At 52.5% G+C, this 23,472-nt stretch overlaps 1 protein-coding gene across 5 annotated transcripts in view; it reads right to left on the reverse strand.

Annotated features, from left to right (window-relative positions):
- CCDC61 (coiled-coil domain containing 61) overlaps nucleotides 1–23,472 on the reverse strand; it is a 71,969-nt gene that overhangs the window by 16,239 nt on the left and 32,258 nt on the right. For all 5 annotated transcript variants that reach the window (XM_075322615.1, XM_075322614.1, XM_075322612.1 and 2 more), the window contains 3 exons: nucleotides 21,453–21,663; nucleotides 14,440–14,522; nucleotides 1,505–1,698 (listed from right to left, as the gene is read on the reverse strand). In XM_075322615.1, coding sequence (XP_075178730.1) covers nucleotides 1,505–1,698; nucleotides 14,440–14,522; nucleotides 21,453–21,663 — 488 coding nt within the window. The remainder of the gene's footprint in view (nucleotides 1–1,504; nucleotides 1,699–14,439; nucleotides 14,523–21,452; nucleotides 21,664–23,472) is intronic.

Raw genomic sequence — 23,472 nt, forward strand, 5'->3', positions numbered from 1 at the left:
GGTAAGACCCTATTTGCGCTCTCTTTCCCCAGCCTTTAATAAGGGATCCTGGAAAGTAAGAGATTCTCAAGCCTCCCAGCCAGAGGCTACTGACCCGGCCGATATACTGGATTTACAGTGGATCTATCCGCTCATGTTATACAATAGCCATTTATGTAGATAGGACTAAAGGCCCTGTCACACACAGAGATAAATCTGCGGCAGATCTGTGGTTGCAGTGAAATTGTGGACAATCAGTGTCAGGTTTGTGGCTGTGTACAAATGGAACAATATGTCCATGATTTCACTGCAACCACAGATCTGCCAAAGTTTTATCTCTGTGTGTGACGAGGCCTTAACGCTTTAAAGGCCAGATTTGGGGACTAAGCTTCAGCCACCACCACTGAGCTCTTATATACAGCATTCTAGAATACTGTATATAAGAGTCCAGGCCGCTCTGTAGAATGTACAAAAACACTTTTATTATACTCACCTAAGGGACGGTCCGATGGGTGTTGCTGCTCTCGGGTCTGGTCCGGTGCCTCCTCTCTGCGGCAATCTCCATCCTCCTTCTGAGTCCCGTGTACATGACGTGTCCTACATCATCCACACAGGTCGGTACTGAGGTCCTGCGCAGGCACACTTTGATCTCCCCTGCTCAGGGCAGATCACAGTATTGTAGTGCGCATGTACGGGCGGTCTTGAACCTTTCCTCGCACCTGCGCATTACAGTACTTTGATCTGCCCTCAGCGGGGCAGAACAAAGTGCACCTGCAAAGGACCTCAATGCGGACTTGTGTGGATGACATAGGATGCATCAGCCATACTGGGCTGAGTAGAAGGAGGATGGAGATCGCAGCAGAGGAGGCGCCGGACAAAAGAGCAGCGACACCCATCGGACCGCACCGCCCCCATAGGTGAGTATTATAAAAGTGATTTTTACATTATACAGAGTGGCCTGTGCTCTTATATACAGTATTCTAGAATGCTGTATATAAGAGCTCACTGGTGGTGGCCGCAGCTTATAGTCACCAAATCTGGTGACAGGTTCCCTTTAAGTTGTTCTATACTGCAAGACAGTCTACACCAAGTTCTCTTTTTTTTTTGTAAACAAAAACGTTTTAGTACTTTGCGCCTGTAATTGCAGCAGTGAAAGGATCTTATGTCCATGCACAAGGCGCCCATTGTTTTGCTATTAGGGCCCCCTTACTTAGAGTCTCTTGTTTTTTGGTCAGCAGAAGCAGGACAAGACATCAGAGCTCAAAAAAAAAAAAAAAAAAATATGGAATCACGAAAACTCTCAGAGCAACTGAAAACAAAGCAGCCATTATGGGCCCTTTACTGGAACAATCATCAATGTTCCATCATATGTTTACTGAACGGCAAATAACACCGGACTGGTTCCTACAGTAGCAATAGGAATTTCACACTTTGCTGCAGTTTTTGTAGCTCTCCTGAGTGCAATGGAGGGGGCCGGGAGGGCACGGCTACAAACTGTGAAAGCAGGTTAAGAGATCCCACTTACCCACAGGGGAGGGGGATAATCTCGGCTGCCTTGTGAGACTCCTTCCTTCTCGGGAGCCAAATCCATTTCTGTCCCGTGATGAGGACCTCTCTCTTTTTGCAGCGGTCTCTCCCCTTGATGAGCTGCGATGAGTAGGACCCCGACCCGCAGAGCTGGAGCGACTCTGTGGGGACGGGCCTGTAGGTGTCACACGTCTGCAAAGAAGAATAAAATGACCATAAATACTGTATATACCATATTTTTCGTTTTATAAGACGCACCCCAAATTTAGAAGTAAAAAAACAATAAAAGAAGGGAATTTTGTTTACTTACCGTAAATTCCTTTTCTTCTAGCTCCAATTGGGAGACCCAGACAGTGGGTGTATAGCTACTGCCTCTGGAGGCCGCACAAAGAACTACACTTAAAAGTGTAAGGCCCCTCCCCTTCTGGCTATACACCCTCCCGTAGGAGTACGGATTCCTCAGTTTTAGTACCAAAGCAAGAAGGAGGAAAGCCAATAACAGTTTCAAAAACAAATTCAATCCGATAACAAGATCGGAGAACTTAAGAAACAACATGAACAACATGTGCACCCGAAAAACGAAACCCTAAGAACAAATAGGGCGGGTGCTGGGTCTCCCAATTGGAGCTAGAAGAAAAGGAATTTACGGTAAGTAAACAAAATTCCCTTCTTCTTTTTCGCTCCTAATTGGGAGACCCAGACAGTGGGACGTCCAAAAGCAGTCCCTGGGTGGGTAAAAAGATACCACATGAACGGGCTGTCAGACAGCCCTTTCCTACAGGTGGGCCACCGCCGCCTGAAGGACCTGTCTACCTAGGCTGGCATCTGCCGAAGCGTAGGTATGCACTTGATAGTGTTTGGTAAACGTGTGCAGACTCGACCAGGTAGCCGCCTGGCACACCTGCTGAGCCGTAGCCTGATGCCGCAATGCCCAGGACGCACCCACGGCTCTGGTAGAATGGGCCTTCAGTCCAGATGGAATCGGAAGCCCAGCAGAACGGTATGTGTGAAGAATTGGTTCCTTGATCCACCGCGCCAGGGTGGATTTGGAAGCTTGCGATCCCTTATGCTGACCAGCGACTAGGACAAAGAGCGCATCAGAACGGCGCAGAGACGCCGTGCGAGAAATGTAAATCCTGAGTGCTCTCACCAGGTCCAACAGATGTAAACCTTTTTCAAATTGGTGAACTGGATGCGGACACAAAGATGGCAAAGTGATATCCTGATTGAGATGAAAGGAAGAAACCACCTTGGGAGAAAACTCTGGAATTGGACGCAGTACTACCTTGTCTTGGTGAAACACCAGGAAGGGAGATTTGCAAGATAACGCCGCTAGCTCGGACACTCTTCGAAGAGACGTGACCGCCACAAGAAAAACTACTTTTTGTGAAAGCCGAGAAAGGGAAACCTCTTTCAAAGGCTCGAAAGGCGGCTTCTGGAGAGCAATGAGAACCTTGTTTAGATCCCAGGGTTCCAATGGCCGTCTGTAAGGAGGAACGATATGACAAACTCCTTGGAGAAACGTGCGTACTTTAGAAAGCCGTGCCAAGCGCTTCTGAAAGAATACGGATAGCGCGGAGACTTGACCCTTAAGAGAGCTAAGCGACAAACCTTTTTCCAACCCAGACTGCAGGAAGGAAAGAAAAATTGGCAATGCAAATGGCCAGGGAGAAAATCCCTGAGCCAAGCACCAAGCTAAGAATATCTTCCACGTCCTGTGATAGATCTTAGCTGAGGATGGTTTCCTAGCCTGTCTCATTGTGGCAACAACTTCATGAGATAAACCTGAGGCCGCTAGGATCCAGGACTCAATGGCCACACAGTCAGGTTCAGGGCCGCAGAATTCAGATGGAAAGAAGGGAATTTTGTTACTTACCGTAAATTCCTTTTCTTCTAGCTCTTATTGGGAGACCCAGACGATTGGGGGTATAGCTACTGCCCTCCGGAGGCCACACAAAGCACTACACTAAAAAGTGCAAGGCCCCTCCCCTTCTGGCTATACCCCCCCGTGGTATCACGGGTTCTCCAGTTTTAGTGCCAAAGCAAGAAGGAGGAAGCCAATAACTGGTTTAAACAAATTAACTCCGAATAACGTCGGAGAACTGAAAAACCGTTCAACATGAACAACATGTGTACCCGCAAACAACAAAAAAATCCCGAAGGACAACAGGGCGGGTGCTGGGTCTCCCAATAAGAGCTAGAAGAAAAGGAATTTACGGTAAGTAACAAAATTCCCTTCTTCTTCAGCGCTCTATTGGGAGACCCAGACGATTGGGACGTCCAAAAGCTGTCCCTGGGTGGGTAAAGAGATACCTCATGTTAGAGCTGCAAAACAGCCCTCCCCTACGGGGGTGTCACTGCCGCCTGCAGGACTCTTCTACCTAAGCTGGCATCCGCCGAAGCATAGGTATGCACCTGATAATGCTTGGTGAAAGTGTGCAGACTCGACCAGGTAGCTGCCTGGCACACTTGTTGAGCCGAAGCCTGGTGTCGTAATGCCCAGGACGCACCCACGGCTCTGGTTGAGTGGGCTTTTAGCCCTGAAGGAACCGGAAGCCCCGCAGAACGGTAGGCCTCTAGAATTGGTTCTTTGATCCATCGAGCCAGGGTGGCTTTAGAAGCCTGCAACCCCTTGCGCGGACCAGCGACAAGGACAAAAAGTGCATCGGAACGGCGCATGGGCGCCGTGCGGGAAATGTAGATTCTGAGTGCTCTCACCAGATCTAGCAAACGTAAGTCCTTTTCATACCGGTGAACCGGCTGAGGACAAAAGGAAGGCAAGGATATATCCTGATTAAGATGAAACGAGGATACGACCTTAGGGAGAAACTCCGGAATGGGGCGCAGCACTACCTTGTCCTGGTGGAACACCAGGAAGGGAGCCTTGGATGACAGAGCTGCCAGCTCCGACACTCGCCGAAGCGATGTGATCGCAACAAGAAACGCCACTTTCTGTGACAGGCGAGAAAAGGAAACTTCCTTCAGAGGCTTGAAAGGCGGCTTCTGGAGAGCAACTAGTACCCTGTTCAGATCCCATGGATCTAACGGCCGCCTGTACGGGGGCACAATATGACAGACCCCCTGCAGGAACGTGCGCACCTTAGGAAGACGTGCTAGACGCTTCTGAAAAAACACGGATAGTGCCGAGACTTGCCCTTTAAGGGAGCTGAGCGACAAGCCCTTTTCCAACCCCGATTGCAGGAAGGAAAGAAAGGTGGGCAATGCAAATGGCCAAGGGGATACTCTCTGTGCAGAGCACCAGGATAAGAAAATCTTCCACGTTCTGTGGTAGATCTTAGCAGACGTTGACTTCCTAGCTTGTCTCATTGTGGCTACGACTCCTTGAGATAATCCTGCGGACGCTAGGATCCAGGACTCAATGGCCACACAGTCAGGTTCAGGGCCGCAGAATTCTGATGGAAAAACGGCCCTTGGGACAGTAAGTCTGGTCGGTCTGGCAGTGACCACGGTCGACCGACCGTGAGATGCCACAGATCCGGATACCACGATCTCCTCGGCCAGTCTGGGGCGACGAGTATGACGCGGCTGCAATCGGATCTGATCTTGCGTAACACTCTGGGCAAGAGTGCCAGAGGTGGGAAGACGTATGGGAGCCGGAACTGCGACCAATCTTGAACTAATGCGTCTGCCGCCAGAGCTCTTTGATCGCGCGACCTCGCCATGAATGCCGGGACCTTGTTGTTGTGCCGGGACGCCATTAGGTCGACGTCCGGCACTCCCCATCGGCGACAGATTTCCTGAAACACGTCCGGGTGAAGGGACCACTCCCCTGCGTCCATGCCCTGGCGACTGAGGAAGTCTGCTTCCCAATTTTCTACGCCTGGGATGTGAACCGCGGATATGGTGGAGGCTGTGTCCTCCACCCACATTAGAATGCGCCGGACTTCTTGGAATGCTTGCCGACTGCGCGTCCCTCCTTGGTGGTTGATGTATGCCACCGCTGTGGAGTTGTCCGACTGGATTCGGATCTGCTTTCCTTCCAGCCACTGTTGGAAGGCCAGTAGGGCAAGATACACTGCCCTGATTTCCAGAACATTGATCTGAAGGGTGGACTCCTGCGGAGTCCACGTCCCCTGGGCCCTGTGGTGGAGAAACACTGCTCCCCACCCTGACAGACTCGCATCTGTCGTGACCACTGCCCAGGATGGGGGCAGGAAGGATCTTCCCTGAGACAATGAGGTGGGAAGGAGCCACCATTGTAGAGAGTCCTTGGCCGTCTGGGAAAGAGAGACTTTCCTGTCCAGGGACGTTGACTTCCCGTCCCATTGGCGGAGAATGTCCCATTGAAGTGGGCGCAGATGAAACTGCGCAAAGGGAACTGCTTCCATGGCTGCCACCATCTTCCCGAGGAAGTGCATGAGGCGCCGTAAGGGGTGCGACTGGCCTTGAAGGAGGGATTGCACCCCTGTCTGTAGGGACCGCTGCTTGTTCAGCGGAAGCTTCACTCTCGCTGCTCGAGTATGAAACTCCATGCCAAGATACGTTAGCGACTGTGACGGTGACAGATTCGACTTTGGAAAGTTGATGATCCATCCGAACGTCTGTAGAGTCTCCAGCGTAGCATGAAGACTGAGTTGGCATGCCTCTTGAGAGGGTGCCTTGACAAGTAGATCGTCTAGGTAAGGGATCACCGAGTGTCCCTGAGAGTGCAAGACTGCTACCGCCGCCGCCATGACCTTGGTGAAGACCCGGGGGGCTGTCGCCAGACCGAATGGCAGAGCTACGAACTGAAGATGGTCGTTTCCTATCACAAAACGTAGAAAACGTTGATGTTCTGTAGCAATTGGCACGTGGAGATAAGCATCTTTGATGTCTATTGAGGCAAGGAAGTCTCCTTGAGACATTGAGGCAACGACAGAGCGGAGGGTTTCCATCCGGAACCGTCTGGCGTGCACATGTTTGTTGAGCAGCTTTAGATCCAGAACAGGACGGAACGAGCCGTCCTTTTTTGGAACCACAAAGAGATTGGAGTAAAACCCTCGCCCTTGTTCCTGAGGCGGTACAGGAACCACTACTCCTTCCGCTCTTAGGGAGTCCACCGCCTGCAGCAGGGCATCTGCTCGGTCTGGATGTGGGGAGGTTCTGAAGAACCGAGCTGGAGGACGAGAACTGAACTCGATTCTGTACCCGCGAGACAAAATGTTTGTCACCCACCGGTCTTTGACCTGTGACATCCAAATGTCGGAAAAGCGGGAGAGCCTGCCCCCAACCGGAGATGCGGAGGGGGGGGGCTGGAAGTCATGAGGTAGCCGCTTTGGAAGCGGTTCCTCCATTTGCTTTCTTGGGGCGTGCGTGAGCCCGCCAGGAATCTGAGACTCTTTGCGTCCTCTGAGTCCCTTTGGACGAGGAGAATTGTGTCTTGCCCGAACCTCGAAAGGACTGAAACCTCTGCTGCCATTTTTTCTGCTGAGGTTTGCTTGATCTGGGCTGGGGTAAGGAAGAGTCTTTACCCTTGGACTGTTTAATGATGTCAGCCAATGGCTCGCCAAACAGTCTATCTCTAGATAAAGGCAAGCTGGTTAAACATTTTTTGGAACCAGCATCTGCTTTCCAGTCCTTTAACCACAAGGCTCTGCGCAAAACTACCGAATTGGCGGACGCCATTGAGGTGCGGCTGGTAGATTCTAGGACCGCATTGATAGCGTAAGACGCAAACGCAGACATCTGCGAGGTAAGGGACGCCACTTGCGGCGCCGCTGGATGTATGATAGCATCCACTTTTGCTAAACCAGCTGAAATAGCTTGGAGTGCCCATACGGCTGCGAATGCTGGAGCAAACGACGCGCCGATAGCTTCATAGACAGATTTTAACCAAAGGTCCATCTGTCTGTCATTGGCATCCTTAAGTGAAGCGCCATCCTCCACTGCAACTATGGATCTAGCTGCAAGTTTGGAAATCGGGGGGTCTACTTTTGGACACTGGGTCCAGCGCTTGACCACATCAGGGGGGAAAGGAAAACGTGTATCCTTAGAACGTTTAGAGAAACGCCTTTCTGGATGAGCGTCGTGTTTCTGGATTGATTCTCTGAAGTCAGAGTGATCCAAGAAAGCACTCAATTTACGCTTGGGATAGAGGAAACGAAACTTCTCCTGCTCTGCAGCTGCCTCCTCTGCAGAAGGAGCTGGGGGAGAAATATCCAACAGTCTATTGATGGCTGAGATAAGATCGTTTACCATGGCGTCCCCATCCGGGGTATCCAGATTGAGAGGGGTTCCAGGATAAGACTCCTGATCACTCTCTTCAGACGCATCACAGGGCGACTGATTGCGCTGAGACCCTGAGCAGTGTGATGACGTTGAGGGTCTTTCCCAGCGAGCTCGCTTAGGGTGGCTGGGGCTATCATCTGAGTCATAATACTCAGCCTGGGAAGCCGGGGACCCCCTTGCAGTCTGGACTAATTCCAACTGAGGGGGATTAGAGGACAGAGACCTCGCCGTGTCCATAGACTGAGCCCCAGTCATGGATTGCAAAGTTTCAAGGATTTTTGCCATAGTCACAGACATTCCATCAGCAAAAACTGCAAAGTCTGTCCCTGACACCGGGGCAGGACTTACAGGCGTCTCAGCCTGGGTCACTACCCCTCCGGACTCCGGCTGGCGAAGCAGCACCGGATCTGAGCATTGCACACAATGGGGGTCTTTGGAACCTGCTGGTAGAGTGGCCCCACATGCAGCACACGCAGTGTACACAGCCCTAGCCTTGGCAGCCTTGCGTTTTGTGGATGACATGTTGCTGCCTCCTCAGAGCGATCTGGGTATCCAGCCAGGAAGCGACCTTACAGTGCAAGAAATAACTAAATATATATATCTGGTGACACAGTACACCAATACACACTGAGGCACTAGAGGGGCCAGCTGAAATGCCGCTTACCGCCCGCTTAAGAGCGGGTGTGTGGTCTCCAAAAGCCCCCTAGTCCAGGTCTCCCAGAGCCTTGCGTCCTTCCTCTAGCCAGACTGCATGTAATGGCTGCCGGCGTCCTGGGAGAGGAGGGGGGGCGGGCCCTGGGCGTTCCTGACTAAGAGCGGGAAGCCTGCTTCCCTCTGTGCCTAGTGAGAGGGCTGGAGCATGTAAATCAGGCTCCAGCCCTCGTCGCTGCTGCGAAACAGCGTCTCTCCCCTACCCTGATTGACAGGGTGGGGGCGGGAACGAAGCGGAGCTAGGCCGCAAAAGCCGGGGACTGGATTTATAAACGCCGCCGCCGTAAAAGCGCGGTCGGCGTGTCCCCGGCGCACCACAAGTCACAGCAGCGCCGCCCGGTCCAGTGGGGGTCGGCGCTGCGTTCCCACAACACAAAGTCCCCCAGTAAACTGTAGGAACACTAACTCCAACGTTACGGTCCCCGGCGCACTACAACACCCAGCCAGCCCGGAGTGTGTCTGTGCCTGCCGGGGACACAGAGTACCTGTATGATGCAGGGCCTTGTCCCTGATTGTACTCCTGCTCCGTATCCATCAGGTGCTATGGGTCTGTGGATGGAGCCCGGCGTCAGAGCTTAGAGGCCGGCAGGATCCCACTTCCACAGAGCCCTACAAGGGGATGTGGAAGGAAAACAGCATGTGGGGCTCCAGCCCCTGTACCAGCAATAGGTACCTCAACCTTACAACACCATCCACGGGTGAGAAGGGAGCATGCTGGGGGCCCTATATGGGCCCTCTTTTCTTCCATCCGAAATAGTCAGCAGCTACTGCTGACTAAAATCTGTGGAGCTATGCGTGGATGTCTGACCTCCTTCGCACAAAGCTTGAAAACTGGAGAACCCGTGATACCACGGGGGGGTATAGCCAGAAGGGGAGGGGCCTTGCACTTTTTAGTGTAGTGCTTTGTGTGGCCTCCGGAGGGCAGTAGCTATACCCCCAATCGTCTGGGTCTCCCAATAGAGCGCTGAAGAAAACGGCCCTTGAGACAGTAAATCTGGACGGTCTGGTAGTGCCCACGGTTGGCCTACCGTGAGATGCCACAGATCCGGGTACCACGACCTTCTTGGCCAGTCTGGAGCGACGAGAATGGCTCGATGGCAGTCGGACCTGATTTTCCTGAGAACTCTGGGTAACAATGCTAGAGGTGGGAACACATAGGGTAGTCGGAATTGCGACCAATCCTGAACCAAGGCGTCTGCCGCCAGCGCTCGGTGATCGTGAGACCGTGCCATGAAAACTGGGACCTTGTTGTTGTGCCGTGACGCCATCAGATCGACGTCCGGCGTCCCCCAGCGGCAACAGATCTGCTGAAACACGTCCGGGTGAAGGGACCATTCTCCTGCGTCCATGCCCTGGCGACTGAGAAAATCTGCTTCCCAGTTTTCCACGCCTGGAATGTGAACTGCGGATATGGTGGACGCTTTGCTTTCCACCCACGTCAAAATCCGCCGGACTTCTTGAAAGGCTTGGCGACTGCGTGTTCCCCCTTGGTGGTTGATGTACGCCACCGCCGTGGAATTGTCCGACTGAATCCGAATCTGCTTGCCTTCCAGCCATTGTTGGAAGGCTCGCAGAGCAAGATAGACTGCTCTGATTTCCAGAACATTGATCTGCAGGGTGGACTCTTCCTGAGTCCACGTCCCCTGAGCCCTGTGGTGGAGAAACACCGCTCCCCACCCTGATAGGCTCGCATCCGTCGTGACCACTGCCCAGGATGGGGGTAGGAACGACTTTCCCTGTGACAATGAGGTGGGGAGAAGCCACCAACGCAGAGAGTCCTTGGCAGTCTGAGAGAGGGAGACAGTCCTGTCGAGGGACGTCGATTTCCCATCCCATTGGCGTAGAATGTCCCATTGTAGAGGGCGCAGATGAAACTGCGCGAACGGGACCGCCTCCATCGCTGCTACCATCTTTCCTAGGAAATGCATGAGGCGCCTCAGTGAGTGCGACTGACTCTGAAGGAGAGATTGCACTCCTGTCCGTAGCGAACACTGCTTGTCCAGTGGAAGCTTCACTATCGCTGAGAGAGTATGAAACTCCATGCCAAGATAAGTCAGAGATTGGGTCGGGGTTAGATGAGACTTTGGAAAGTTGATAATCCACCCGAAACTCTGGAGAGTGTCTAGTGCCACCTTCAGACTGTGTTGGCATGCCTCTTGAGAGGGTGCCTTTATAAGCAGGTCGTCTAGATACGGGATGACCGAGTGACCTTGCGAGTGCAGAACAGCTACTACTGCTGCCATGACCTTGGTGAAGACCCGGGGGGCTGTTGCCAGACCGAAAGGTAACGCTACGAACTGCAGGTGTTCGTCGTGTATGACGAAGCGTAGGAAACGCTGATGCTCTGGCGCAATCGGCACGTGGAGATACGCATCTTTGATATCTATTGATGCTAGAAAATCTCCTTGAGACATCGAAGCGTAGGGATTCCATCCAGAACCTCCTGACTTTTACGTGTCTGTTGAGCAACTTTAGATCCAGGACGGGTCGATACGATCCGTCCTTTTTTGGGACCACAAACAGATTGGAGTAAAAACCGTGACCTTGTTCCTGAAGAGGGACGGAGGTCACCACTCCTTCCGCCTTTAGAGCGGCCACCGCCTGCAACAGAGCATCGGTTCGGTCTGGTGGTGGAGAAGTTCTGAAGAAACGAGTTGGCGGACGAGAACTGAACTCTATCCTGTACCCGTGAGACAGAATATCCCTCACCCAACGGTCTTTGACGCGTGACAGCCAAATGTCGCCAAAGTGGGAAAGCCTCCCACCGACCGAGGGTGTGGGAATCGGAGACTGCAAGTCATGAGGACGCCGTCTTGGCAACGGTTCCTCCGGCTGTCTTTTTTGGGCGTGACTGAGACCTCCAAGAATCTGAGCGTCTCTGATCTTTTTGAGTCTTTTTTGACGAGGAGAATTGGGACCTGCCCGGTCCTCGAAAGGACCGATAACCAGACTGACCCCTCCTCTGTTGGGGTTTGTTTTGTCTGTGTTGCGGTAAGGATGAGTCCTTACCCTTGGAGTGTTTGATGATTTCATCCAAACGCTCTCCAAACAATCGGTCACGAGAAAAAGGCAAATTGGTTAAGCACTTCTTGGAATGAGAATCTGCCTTCCAGTGTCTCAACCACAGGGCCCTACGCAAAACAACGGAGTTGGCTGACGCCACTGCCGTGCGGCTTGTAGCGTCAAGAACAGCATTAATCGCGTACGACGCGAATGCCGCCATTTGCGAGGTCAATGGTGCTACCTGCGGGGCAAATGCACGTGTGACTGAGTCAACTTGCACAAGCCCGGCTGAGATAGCTTGGAGTGCCCATACGGCAGCAAAAGATGGCGCTAACGACGCTCCAATAGCTTCATAGATGGATTTCAGCCAGAGCTCCATCTGCCTGTCAGTGGCATCTTTAAGTGCCGCTCCATCTTCAACTGCAACCAAGGATCTAGCTGCAAGCCTGGAAATTGGAGGATCCACTTTTGGACACTGGGTCCAACCCTTGACCACCTCAGGGGGAAAAGGATAGCGTGTATCTTTAAGCCGTTTAGAAAAACGCCTTTCCGGATAAGCGTGGTTTCTGGATTGCGTCTCTAAAGTCAGCGTGGTCCAGAAAAGTGCTTAATGTACGCTTAGGATATCTGAAATGGATTCTCTCGTGCTGCGAAGCTGACTCCTCTACAGGAGGAGCTGGTGGGGAAATATTTAACATCTTATTGATGGACGCTATAAGATCATTAACTATGGCGTCACCATCTGGTGTATCTAGATTGAGAGCGGTCCCAGGATCAGAATCCTGATCAGTTACGTCCGCCTCATCACCCATAGATTCATCTCGCTGGGATCCTGACCATTGAGATGAATGTGAAGGCCCCTCATAGCGAGCCCGCTTAGGTTGCCTGGGGCCATCGTCCGAGTCAGAGTCTTCACCCTGAGGTGTATGTGCCCGTCCCGGAGCTTGGAAGTAATTCAGCTGAGGGGGACCAGGGGGCAATGATTGCACAGTGTCCGTGGCCTGAAGTACAGGCCTAGCTCGCAATGTGTCAAGAATTTGTGACATAGTGAGAGACATTCTGTCAGCAAAAGCCGTAAACTCAGTTCCTGTCACCTGGACAGCATTCACAGGTGGTACACCCTGGGTCACGTCCAGCAGAGGTCCCGACTGTGCAAGTGCCGCAGGGGCCGAGCACTGCACACAATGGGGGTCAGTGGAGCCTGCCGGTAGAAAAGTCCCACATGCGGTACAGGAAGCATATAATGTCTGTGCCTTGGCACCCTTGCGTTTTGTGGACGACATGCTGTTGGCTCTCTGCAATGTGAGAGAGTCTATAGCCAAAGGGCGACCAGCGCTATGCAGTACAAAGTATTTGCAGGAACAAAATACTAAGATTACTACTGGCACAAGAGGGGGTGAGCCCAGAGGGCTGCTTACCGCCCGCTGAATAGCGGGTAAGAGGCGCAGAATTCCTTGTCTGGGTCTCCCCGGCTCCCCTCTGTAGTTCAGCGTGTCAGCAGGAATGGCTGCCGGCGTCTGTGGAGAGGGGCGGCCCGTGGGAGTTCCCAAACAAAAGTGCGGGAAACAGTGTCCCCTCTGTGCCTATTGTGAGGGCTGGAGTATGTAAAAACGACTCCAGCCCTCAGCGCTGATGCACTGACCAGCGTCCCGCCCCTCTCCTGACTGGCAGGTCTGGGGGCGGGAACGAACGGAACTAGGCCGCAAAAGCCGGGGACTCGAGTTATCAGCGCGGCCGCCGTAAAAGCGCGGCCCGCGCTGAAGTCCCCGGCGCACCACAAGTGCCAGCCGCGCCGCAGTCCCAGCGGCCGGCGCGACCGTTCCCCAAAAGTGTGCCTGCTTCAGCGAGCTGAATGAGGCCATGGCACAAGCGCCGCAGCGCTGATGTCCCCGGCGCACTACAACACCCAGCATGCTGCGGTGTGAGCGCCAAATGCACGGGGACACAGAGTACCTTGAGGAAGCAGGGCCATGTCCCTGATGTACTCCGCTCCATCCAGCATCTTCTCCAGGGGCTGTAGATGGAGCACGGTCTCAGTGCCTGGAGACCAGTAAATCCCACTTCACCCAGAGCCCTGTAAAAAGGGATGGGGAAGGAATCAGCATGTGGGCGCCAGCCACCGTACCCGCAATGGGTACCTCAACCTTACAAACACCTCCGACATACAGTGGGGTGAGAAGGGAGCATGCTGGGAGCCCTGTATGGGCCCTCTTTTCTTCCATCCGACATAGTCAGCAGCTGCTGCTGACTAAAAACAATGGAGCTATGCGTGCGTGTCTGACCTCCTTCGCACAAAGCTAAAACTGAGGAATCCGTACTCCTACGGGAGGGTGTATAGCCAGAAGGGGAGGGGCCTTACACTTTTAAGTGTAGTTCTTTGTGCGGCCTCCAGAGGCAGTAGCTATACACCCACTGTCTGGGTCTCCCAATTAGGAGCGAAAAAGAAATGGGGTCCGCCTTATAATCCGGTGTTGTCTTACCGGAGGGGGGCAGCAGTGGTGGTGAAGCGGGGTCACAAGAGGCAGCCATGGTGGGTCCGTGGTGGCAGCGGTGGTCAGTGGCGGCAGGCCGGTGCAGCGAGTGTCCCAGTGTATCCACGGTCCCGGTTCAAATGATGGCGCCTGGAGCAGCTCATGCACAGATGGAGCTCTCATCCAAGGACTCCATCTGTGCACGCGCTGACTCCCGGCGCCATCATTTGAAACTGGGACCGCGGACACAGTGGGACACCAGCCGCACAGCCACCTGCCTGCACGCACAGAGTGGCAGCCAGCAGAACGCCCGCCCGCCTGCACAGAGGCAGCCGGCACGCAGCCACAGGCACCCGGTTGCCGCACAGACAGCCCCCGGTAAGCTATATTCGGATTTTAAGATGCACCCCTCATTTTCCTTCCAAATTTTTAGGAGGAAAAGTGTGTGTCTTATAATCTGAAAAATACGATATATGAACATTGGATAAATAAACGAGCTCCACACCGTCACCCAACTCACCCTCTCTTATACATGGCCAGCTCTGTGCTTAGGCTTTTCACTTTCAGGCGAAGGGTCCGCTCCATGGCTCGCAATTCCTCCAGCTGAATTAAAACAAATCAGATGAGATGGGAAACAGTTTCTTAAAGGGAACCTGTCACCACTTTTTTTTGGCGTATAAGCTGCGGCCACCACCACCGGGCTCTTATATATAGCATTCTAACATGCTGTATATAAGAGCCCAGGCCGGGGGTAGAACATAAAAAAACACTTTATAATACTTATCTAACAGTTGCTCGGTTGGCCATATGGGTGTCTGTTCTCCGGTGCCGGCACCGTCTCTTTCGGCCATTTTTGTCCTCCTTCTTCTCTAGCTGCGGTGTATGATGCGTCCGACGTCATCCACACTCACCAGCATTCAGGTCCTGAGCAGGGCAGATCTAAGTATTGTAGTGCGCCTGCGCAGGACCGGCGAGTGTGTATGATGTAGCCGTGTCATGCACACAGGCTCCACCACCAAAAACGTCAGCTCGAGACGTACAAAATAAGCCGTCACTGAGCCATAAGGGTACCCAATTGTCTGGGTCTCCCAATTAGGAGCGAAAAAGAAAAGGGTGCTTTACACGCTGCGACATCGCTAGTGATGTCGAGCACGATAGCACCCGTCCCCATCATTCGTGCGACATGTGGTGATCGCTGCCGTAGCGAACATTATCGCTGCGGCAGCGTCACACCTACATACGTGTTCAGCGACGTCGCTGTGACCGCTGAACAATTCCTCCTTCAAGGGGGAGGTGCGTTCGGTGTCACATGGCAGCCGTCCAATAGCAAAGGAGAGACGGAGATGAGCGGCCGGAACATGCTGCCCACCTCCTTCCTTCCGCATTGCCGGTGGACGCAGGTAAGGAGATGTTCGTTGTTCCTGCGGTGTCACACACAGGGATGTCTGATGCCGCAGGAGCGACGAACAACCAGCAGCATGCAACAGCAACGATATTTCGTAAAGGAGCGACATGTCAATGATCAACGATTTTTAACATTTTTGCGATCATTGATCGTCGCTCCTTGGTGTCACACGCTGCGATGTCGCTAACGGCGCCGGATGTGCGTCACAAACACCGTGACCCCGATGATATATCGTTAGCGATGTCGCAGCGTGTAAAACACCCTATAGATTCCAAAAAGTGAGAACGCTACGGGTTGCGGAAAATACAAGTTGCGGAAAATGGCGCAAAAAGCGTGCCACTTTTTTTGCAAAAACTTTTGTTTTCTTTAACCTCTTCGATAAAAATAAACCTATACATGTTTGGTGTCTACAAACTCGTACCGTCCTGAGGCATCACACCCACACATCAGTTTTACCATATAGTGAACACAGTGAATAAAATATCCTCAAAACAATCATGCAATCGCACATTTTTTGCAATTTTTCCGCACTTGGAATTTTTTTTTTTACAGTTTTCCAGTACACCATATAGTAAAACTTATGGTTTCATTTCAAAGTACAACTCGTCCCGCAAAAAAAACCCAACAAGCCCTTATCTGGAAAGATTTATGGAAAAATAAAAAAAATAAAAATAAAAATTACAGCTCTCCAAAGCAAAAGGACCAAAAAAAACAAAAAACAAAACGGGAAATCAGTGGGTGAAGGGGTTAAGACCCATGTGGATTTTCTCCCTCTGATTTTCCTAATTACAACAACATATTTTGGCTTTGTTGCACATTATTAAAATACAGAGTACAGGCATTGTGCTCATCAACATCTACAACCCCCTCCGTTGTGTATGGTTATAGTATTAGATAGGGAATTTATCTGCAGGTGTCTCCTTTGTAAGCTTCTGCCACTAGATGTCGTAATACTAGTCTCTACAACCTCTTTATATTCTCACAGTAGCGCAGCATAATTTTGAAAAGTAGCTTGGAAAAAGAGGAGCGGTCCAATGGGCGTCCCCAGGCAACATTCGGCACCACCTCGGTGCTCACAATCGCTGGCCCTCAGCCTTTGATTGACTTGGATGGCGCCTCCATATCTTCTGTAATAGTCAAAAGGCACAGGGGCAGCAATTGTGAGAAGACCGTAGGTGCCGAGCGTGGTCCGTAGAGGTAAAGATTGGCATGCAGAGCCGGATCTTTTTCCAAACTATTGTTCAAAGCTGTGCTGCGTTCCTGTGGGGATACAGGGGAGATGTAAGGGCGTGCAAACCTTCTAGTGAGTTGTTCACGGCCTCTCACTTCTTCATCGGGGCACCCAGGGATTGACATGGTGCTTGTGTAAGATGGTGGTCGAGTTCCTACCCCTGAAGACACCAAATGTGTTCTTAAATATATACATGTGATAAGGTATAAAGTGTATAGTGTAAGGGATTGTAATGTATAAGATGTAGCAGAGTAGAGAATGTTACTATGCAGAGGTGTAGCAGTATTGAAGATGTAATGTATAGTATGTGTATTGGTATAAGGTGTAATGTGATCTATATATATAATTGCCTTATTCTGTGTCTGTCTGTCTGTCTTGCTCCAAAATTGTGTCCTTACGGTGACACAAAGCTGATTGGCCGCTGGGCTCGCCATGGCCCCGCCCCCCCGCACGGATTGGCCGCTCGCCCAGGCAACTAGCCCACGCCCCGCCCCCTCACGCAATGCACGCTCGCTCTGGCCCCGCCCCCCGCACGCATTCCCCGAACCGACCGACACGGAGCCACGACTCCCAGGTGAGTACTGTACCCCCGGGAGCCCACGTCAGCGTACGCCGCCAACCCAGCCGACACATACCCTCGCATTGCTGGGGTTGCCGCCGTATGCTGGTGTGGGCTCCCGTGCGAGCGGGGGACGGGATACGCTGGTAACCATGGTAGCATAGTTACCAGCGCATCAAGGTCCTGCAGCGGCGGAACATACACACACACACGCATCGCATCGCATCCACACACTCACAACATCCTGGGATATCGCTTGCTTCTCGGCGGCGATACTGTGGAGTGAACTTCCAGGACCTGCCGGAGGATCACATGGCCAGAAGCATGTGGTATCTCCGGATGTTGTGAGTGTGAGCGCGTATGTGCAATATCGTCAATGTGTGTGTGTGTGAGTATATGCGATCGGGTGTGTGTGAGTGTATGCGATCGGGTGTGTGTGTGTGTGTGTGTGTGTGTGTGCGCGCGTGTGTGTGTGTGTGTGCGATCGGATCTGTGTCGGCAGAGGAGCACGGCGTGCTGGAGGAGGCTGGGAGGAGAGAGGCTGATCCTGGGGAAGGCTGGGATGGGGAAGCTGGGAGGGGGGAGGCTGAGAGAAGAGAGGCTGATGCTGGGGGAGGCTGAGGCTGGGGTAGGCTGGGAGGAGAGAGGCTGATTCTAGGGACAGAAAAGGCTGATGCTGCGGGCAGAGAGGCTGATGCTGCGGGCAGAGAGGCTGATGCTGCGGGCAGAGAGGCTGATGCTGCGGGCAGAGAGGCTGATGCTGCGGGCAGAGAGGCTAATGCTGCGGGCAGAGAGGCTAATGCTGCGGGCAGAGAGGCTAATGCTGCGGGCAGAGAGGCTAATGCTGCGGGCAGAGAGGCTAATGCTGGTGCAGCATGGGGGATGGAGCACGTTTGGGAGTGCGCAGCATGGGGGATGGAGCACGTTTGGGAGTGCGCAGCATGGGGGATGGAGCACGTTTGGGAGTGCGCAGCATGGGGGATGGAGCACGTTTGGGAGTGCGCAGCATGGGGGATGGAGCACGTTTGGGAGTGCGCAGCATGGGGGATGGAGCACGTTTGGGAGTGCGCAGCATGGGGGATGGAGCACGTTTGGGAGTGCGCAGCATGGGGGATGGAGCACGTTTGGGAGTGCGCAGCATGGGGGATGGAGCACGTTTGGGAGTGCGCAGCATGGCGGATGGAGCACGTTTGGGAGTGCGCAGCATGGCGGATGGAGCACGTTTGGGAGTGCGCAGCATGGCGGATGGAGCACGTTTGGGAGTGCGCAGCATGGCGGATGGAGCACGATGGGGAGTGCGCAGTATGGCGGATGGAGCACGTTTGGGAGTGCGCAGTATGGCGGATGGAGCACGTTTGGGAGTGCGCAGTATGGCGGATGGAGCACGTTGGGGAGTGCGCAGCATGGCGGATGGAGCACGATGGGGGGTGCGCAGCATGGCGGATGGAGCACGATGGGGGGTGCGCAGCATGGCGGATGGAGCACGTTTGGGAGTGCGCAGCATGGCGGATGGAGCACGATGGGGGGGTGCGCAGCATGGCGGATGGAGCACGTTTGGGAGTGCGCAGCATGGCGGATGGAGCATGTTTGGGAGTGCGCAGCATGGCGGATGGAGCACGTTTGGGAGTGCGCAGCATGGCGGATGGACCACGTTTGGGAGTGCGCAGCATGGCGGATGGACCACGTTTGGGAGTGCGCAGCATGGCGGATGGACCACGTTTGGGAGTGCGCAGCATGGCGGATGGAGCACGATGGGGGGTGCGCAGCATGGCGGATGGAGCACGATGGGGGGTGCACACCTCCCCCCAACACACATACACACAACGCTACAGACACACAGCGCTCCACAAACAACGCAACACACATACAACACCGCTCTCACCCCCCGCCACACCCAGACAACATCCAGAACATGTACAGCGCCTACACAAACACTTGGTAAGTACACACAACAACATACATATACATACACACATACATATATACATACACACACACACACACACACACATACACATACATACATACATTATATATATATAAATATAAATATAACAAAAATCATACATGGACTACACAATACGTAAATTCTAGAATACCCGATACGTAGAATCCGGCCACCTTCTAGTGTAGTATAATGCTTAATAAGGTTTTATTAGTGTTATGGGTATGCAGCTGAAAAGTGAAATCTGCCCGGTAACAGACAGGTGACAGTTGGGATTCTAGGATTAGCCAATAGGGAAAAAGCTACTGCTGAGGGAGAGAAACGGTTGCTGTGGAAACGTCAGTCAGGGCCCAGCCTGTGACAGGAACAGACCTCAGGTCTGAGGAGAAGCAGAGCCGCATGATATGGGTGACAAGAAAAGAGGGAGACCATTACATAGAATAGTGTGACCGAGGAAAAGAAGGAACAACTGAGAGAGAGAAAATTACTGTGACACAGAGTGATCTAGTGGAGCTGGGTCAGCGCACTGACTGAAGGAACAAGTGATAGACGAGTTCTGGTGCAAGACAGAGCAGGACAAGGAACAAAGTGAGTGTCTTAAGCGAGTGTCCCAGAGACGTCTTCAGTAGCTTATAGCCTCAGTCCAGCCATATTGGCATTACCCCTCTAGGAGGGAAAAGACATGGGACTGCTTGAGGAGGAGACTGACTTCCAAGGACTGTGATGTAGTACTAGGCTGGGTAGTGAAAGAAAAAAAAAAGGCCTTATGGAGGTTGGAACGACTAAAATGAGTGTGTGCCTAATGATCCTCTGTGATATTGAAATGTGCAAGAAGATTTGTGTCCACCATCTTATGTATGTTGTTGTTACCAAGTTAATGTTCAGTAAAACAATGTTTTTTTATGAACTTGTGGTCTCCCTCAATGAGCTGTGTACCATCTGATCTTGGCCAGCCAAAACCACCGGCAACATGAGGCCTGCCAATGCATATAGCCTCTGGAGTGAAACACCACACACCCAGCCAGGACCTCCATTTTCATGTAGCGTGCCGGGGTGCGGCAGACAATTACCTCGCCCACGACTACCACCCCACGCCACGTTACACTTGTACATATTCCAGGACTCATGGATGATACCTGCCGATCATGCAAGTGTCCTGGCGAGAGCAGCTGTAATGTCATCAGCGCAGCTAAACCCTTCAGGCAATTATAGTAATACTATATGGTGGGCCGATTCTAGCGCATCAGGTATTCTAGAATATGTATGTAGGTTATGTAGCCCGCACCACTCCCTCAGCAACACCACCATCCCATCCGGAGGCAGCTGAGCAGAGAGGTGGGCGGGAATGCCGAGGAGGACATAGGAAGCAGCAGCATCTCCCAGCCTGCAGGGCCAGCGAGGGGAGGAGAAAGTACTACAGAGTATGAAAAGAGAAGAAAGCGCAAGGCTGCTGCTGGGGTGGTTATAAAGGCTGCTGGGGTGCCGGCCAGCGTCTGGTCTGTGTGCCGGCCAGCGTCTGGTCTGTGTGCCGGCCAGCGTCTGGTCTGTGTGCCGGCCAGCGTCTGGTCTGTGTGCCGGCCAGCGTCTGGTCTGTGTGCCGGCCAGCGTCTGGTCTGTGTGCCGGCCAGCGTCTGGTCTGTGTGCCGGCCAGCGTCTGGTCTGTGTGCCGGCCAGCGTCTGGTCTGTGTGCCGGCCAGCGTCTGGTCTGTGTGCCGGCCAGCGTCTGGTCTGTGTGCCGGCCAGCGTCTGGTCTGTGTGCCGGCCAGCGTCTTGTCTGTGTGCCGGCCAGCGTCTGGTCTGTGTGCCGGCCAGCGTCTGGGTGCGACGAATCAGCGAAGCGTGGTTCAAATCCTGTGCCAATTCGCGGCCGGACTGCGCCTGTCGCTGATTGGTCACGCCAGCCGCTTGCGACCAATCAGCAACGCGGGATTTCCGTTACAGACAGACAGAATTAGACAATTATATATCTAGCTTTTTATGTATTGAAAGGGAACCTGTCATTAGAGTAATGCTGCACGAACCACAAGCACCAGGGACCAGAGCCATGCCTATGCGACTGCAGACCGGTATGTGTTTCTCTTAATGCTGCAGTCATGTAGCTAGGCTCTGAATCTAATGTCGGGGCTCCCTTTAGGGAATTGCTCTATGAATACCCAGAAGAAGCCCCCCTGCTCCCGATATTCTTGTAAAAATGGTGCAATTAAGCCGCACCTTAAATGTTTGAATTACAAAAAAATAAGCTCTTGAATTGATGTGCTGGGCTGTAGATATTTTTTCTCATGCACAATGCGGACAAAAAAAAAAACAAAAAAAAAAAACACAGGGAATTTACAGAACAAGCCATTCTATAAATGCAGCATAAACAGACTGCTGACTGTTTCCTTGCGTTGTACCTGCTCTGTTAGCTGCCTGCATTCCTCCTTCCTCTTGCTCGCCAGCCGCTGACTCCTGCTCCGCTCCTTCTGCAGCTCTGATTCCAGCGTCTGCACCGCTCTCTTCAGGATACGTATATGACTTTGTTCTTTACCATTAGGGATTTCGAGGTCCTGCAGCCTCTGTAACGCAAGGTCGGCCTCTTGTTTTTCCTGGGTCACCCGCTGTAGCCTGGAAATTGAGGAGGATGCCACACGGAATTTGTAATACAGTGCTACCTCGCTTAACGAGTAACCCACTTAACGAGAATTTCGCTTAACAAGCAAAGCTTTCTGTAAATTTGTAACCCGGTTTACGAGAAAGCTTTGCTGTACGAGCAAAGAAGGGAATTTTGTTTACTTACCGTAAATTCCTTTTCTTCTAGCTCCTATTGGGAGACCCAGACAATTGGGGTGTATAGCTTCTGCCTCCGGAGGCCACACAAAATATTACACTTTAAAAAGTGTAACCCCTCCCCTCTGCCTATACACCCTCCCGTGCATCACGGGCTCCTCAGTTTTGGTGCAAAAGCAGGAAGGAGAAAACTTATAAATTGGTCTAGGGTAAATGCAATCCGAAGGATGTTCGGAGAACTGAAAACCATGAACCAAAAGAACAATTCAACATGAACAACATGTGTACACAAAAGAACAACCAGCCCGAAAGAAGGGAATTTTGTTACTTACCGTAAATTCCTTTTCTTCTAGCTCTTATTGGGAGACCCAGACGATTGGGTGTATAGCACTGCCTCCGGAGGCCACACAAAGCAATTACACTAAAAAGTGTAAGGCCCCTCCCCTTCTGGCTATACACCCCCAGTGGGATCACTGGCTCACCAGTTTTAGTGCAAAAGCAAGAAGGAGGAAAGCCAATAACTGGTTTAAACAAATTCTCTCCGAGTAACATCGGAGAACTGAAAACCGTTCAACATGAACAACATGTGTACCCGCAAACAAACCAACAATCCCGAAGGACAACAGGGCGGGTGCTGGGTCTCCCAATAAGAGCTAGAAGAAAAGGAATTTACGGTAAGTAACAAAATTCCCTTCTTCTTCGGCGCTCTATTGGGAGACCCAGACGATTGGGACGTCCAAAAGCTGTCCCTGGGTGGGTAAAGAAATACCTCATGTTAGAGCTGCAAGACAGCCCTCCCCTACGGGGAGGCAACTGCCGCCTGCAGGACTCTTCTACCTAGGCTGGCGTCCGCCGAAGCATAGGTATGCACCTGATAATGTTTGGTGAAAGTGTGCAGACTCGACCAGGTAGCTGCCTGGCACACCTGTTGAGCCGTAGCCTGGTGTCGTAATGCCCAGGATGCACCCACGGCTCTGGTAGAATGGGCCTTCAGCCCTGATGGAACCGGAAGCCCAGCAGAACGGTAGGCTTCAAGAATTGGTTCTTTGATCCATCGAGCCAGGGTAGCCTTAGAAGCCTGCGACCCTTTGCGCTTACCAGCGACAAGGACAAAGAGTGCATCCGAACGGCGCAAGGGCGCCGTGCGGGAAATGTAGATTCTGAGTGCTCTCACCAGATCTAACAAATGTAAATCCTTCTCATACCGATGAACTGCATGAGGACAAAACGAAGGCAAAGAGATATCCTGATTAAGATGAAAAGAGGATACCACCTTCGGGAGAAACTCCTGAATAGGGCGCAGCACAACCTTGTCCTGGTGGAAGACCAGGAAGGGAGCCTTGGATGATAGTGCTGCCAGCTCAGACACTCTCCGAAGAGACGTGACCGCTCCCAGAAAAGCCACTTTCTGTGATAGTCTAGAAAGTGAAACCTCCTTCAGAGGCTCGAAGGGCGGCTTCTGGAGGGCAACTAGTACCCTGTTCAGATCCCATGGATCTAACGGCCGCTTGTACGGGGGTACGATATGGCAAACCCCCTGTAGGAACGTGCGCACCTTAGGAAGGCGTGCCAAACGCCTCTGAAAAAAGACAGATAGCGCCGAGACCTGACCTTTAAGGGAGCCGAGCGACAAACCTTTTTCTAACC

This window comes from Anomaloglossus baeobatrachus, chromosome 9, assembly GCF_048569485.1.
Source record: "Anomaloglossus baeobatrachus isolate aAnoBae1 chromosome 9, aAnoBae1.hap1, whole genome shotgun sequence".
NCBI classification, from domain to species: Eukaryota; Metazoa; Chordata; class Amphibia; order Anura; family Aromobatidae; genus Anomaloglossus; species Anomaloglossus baeobatrachus.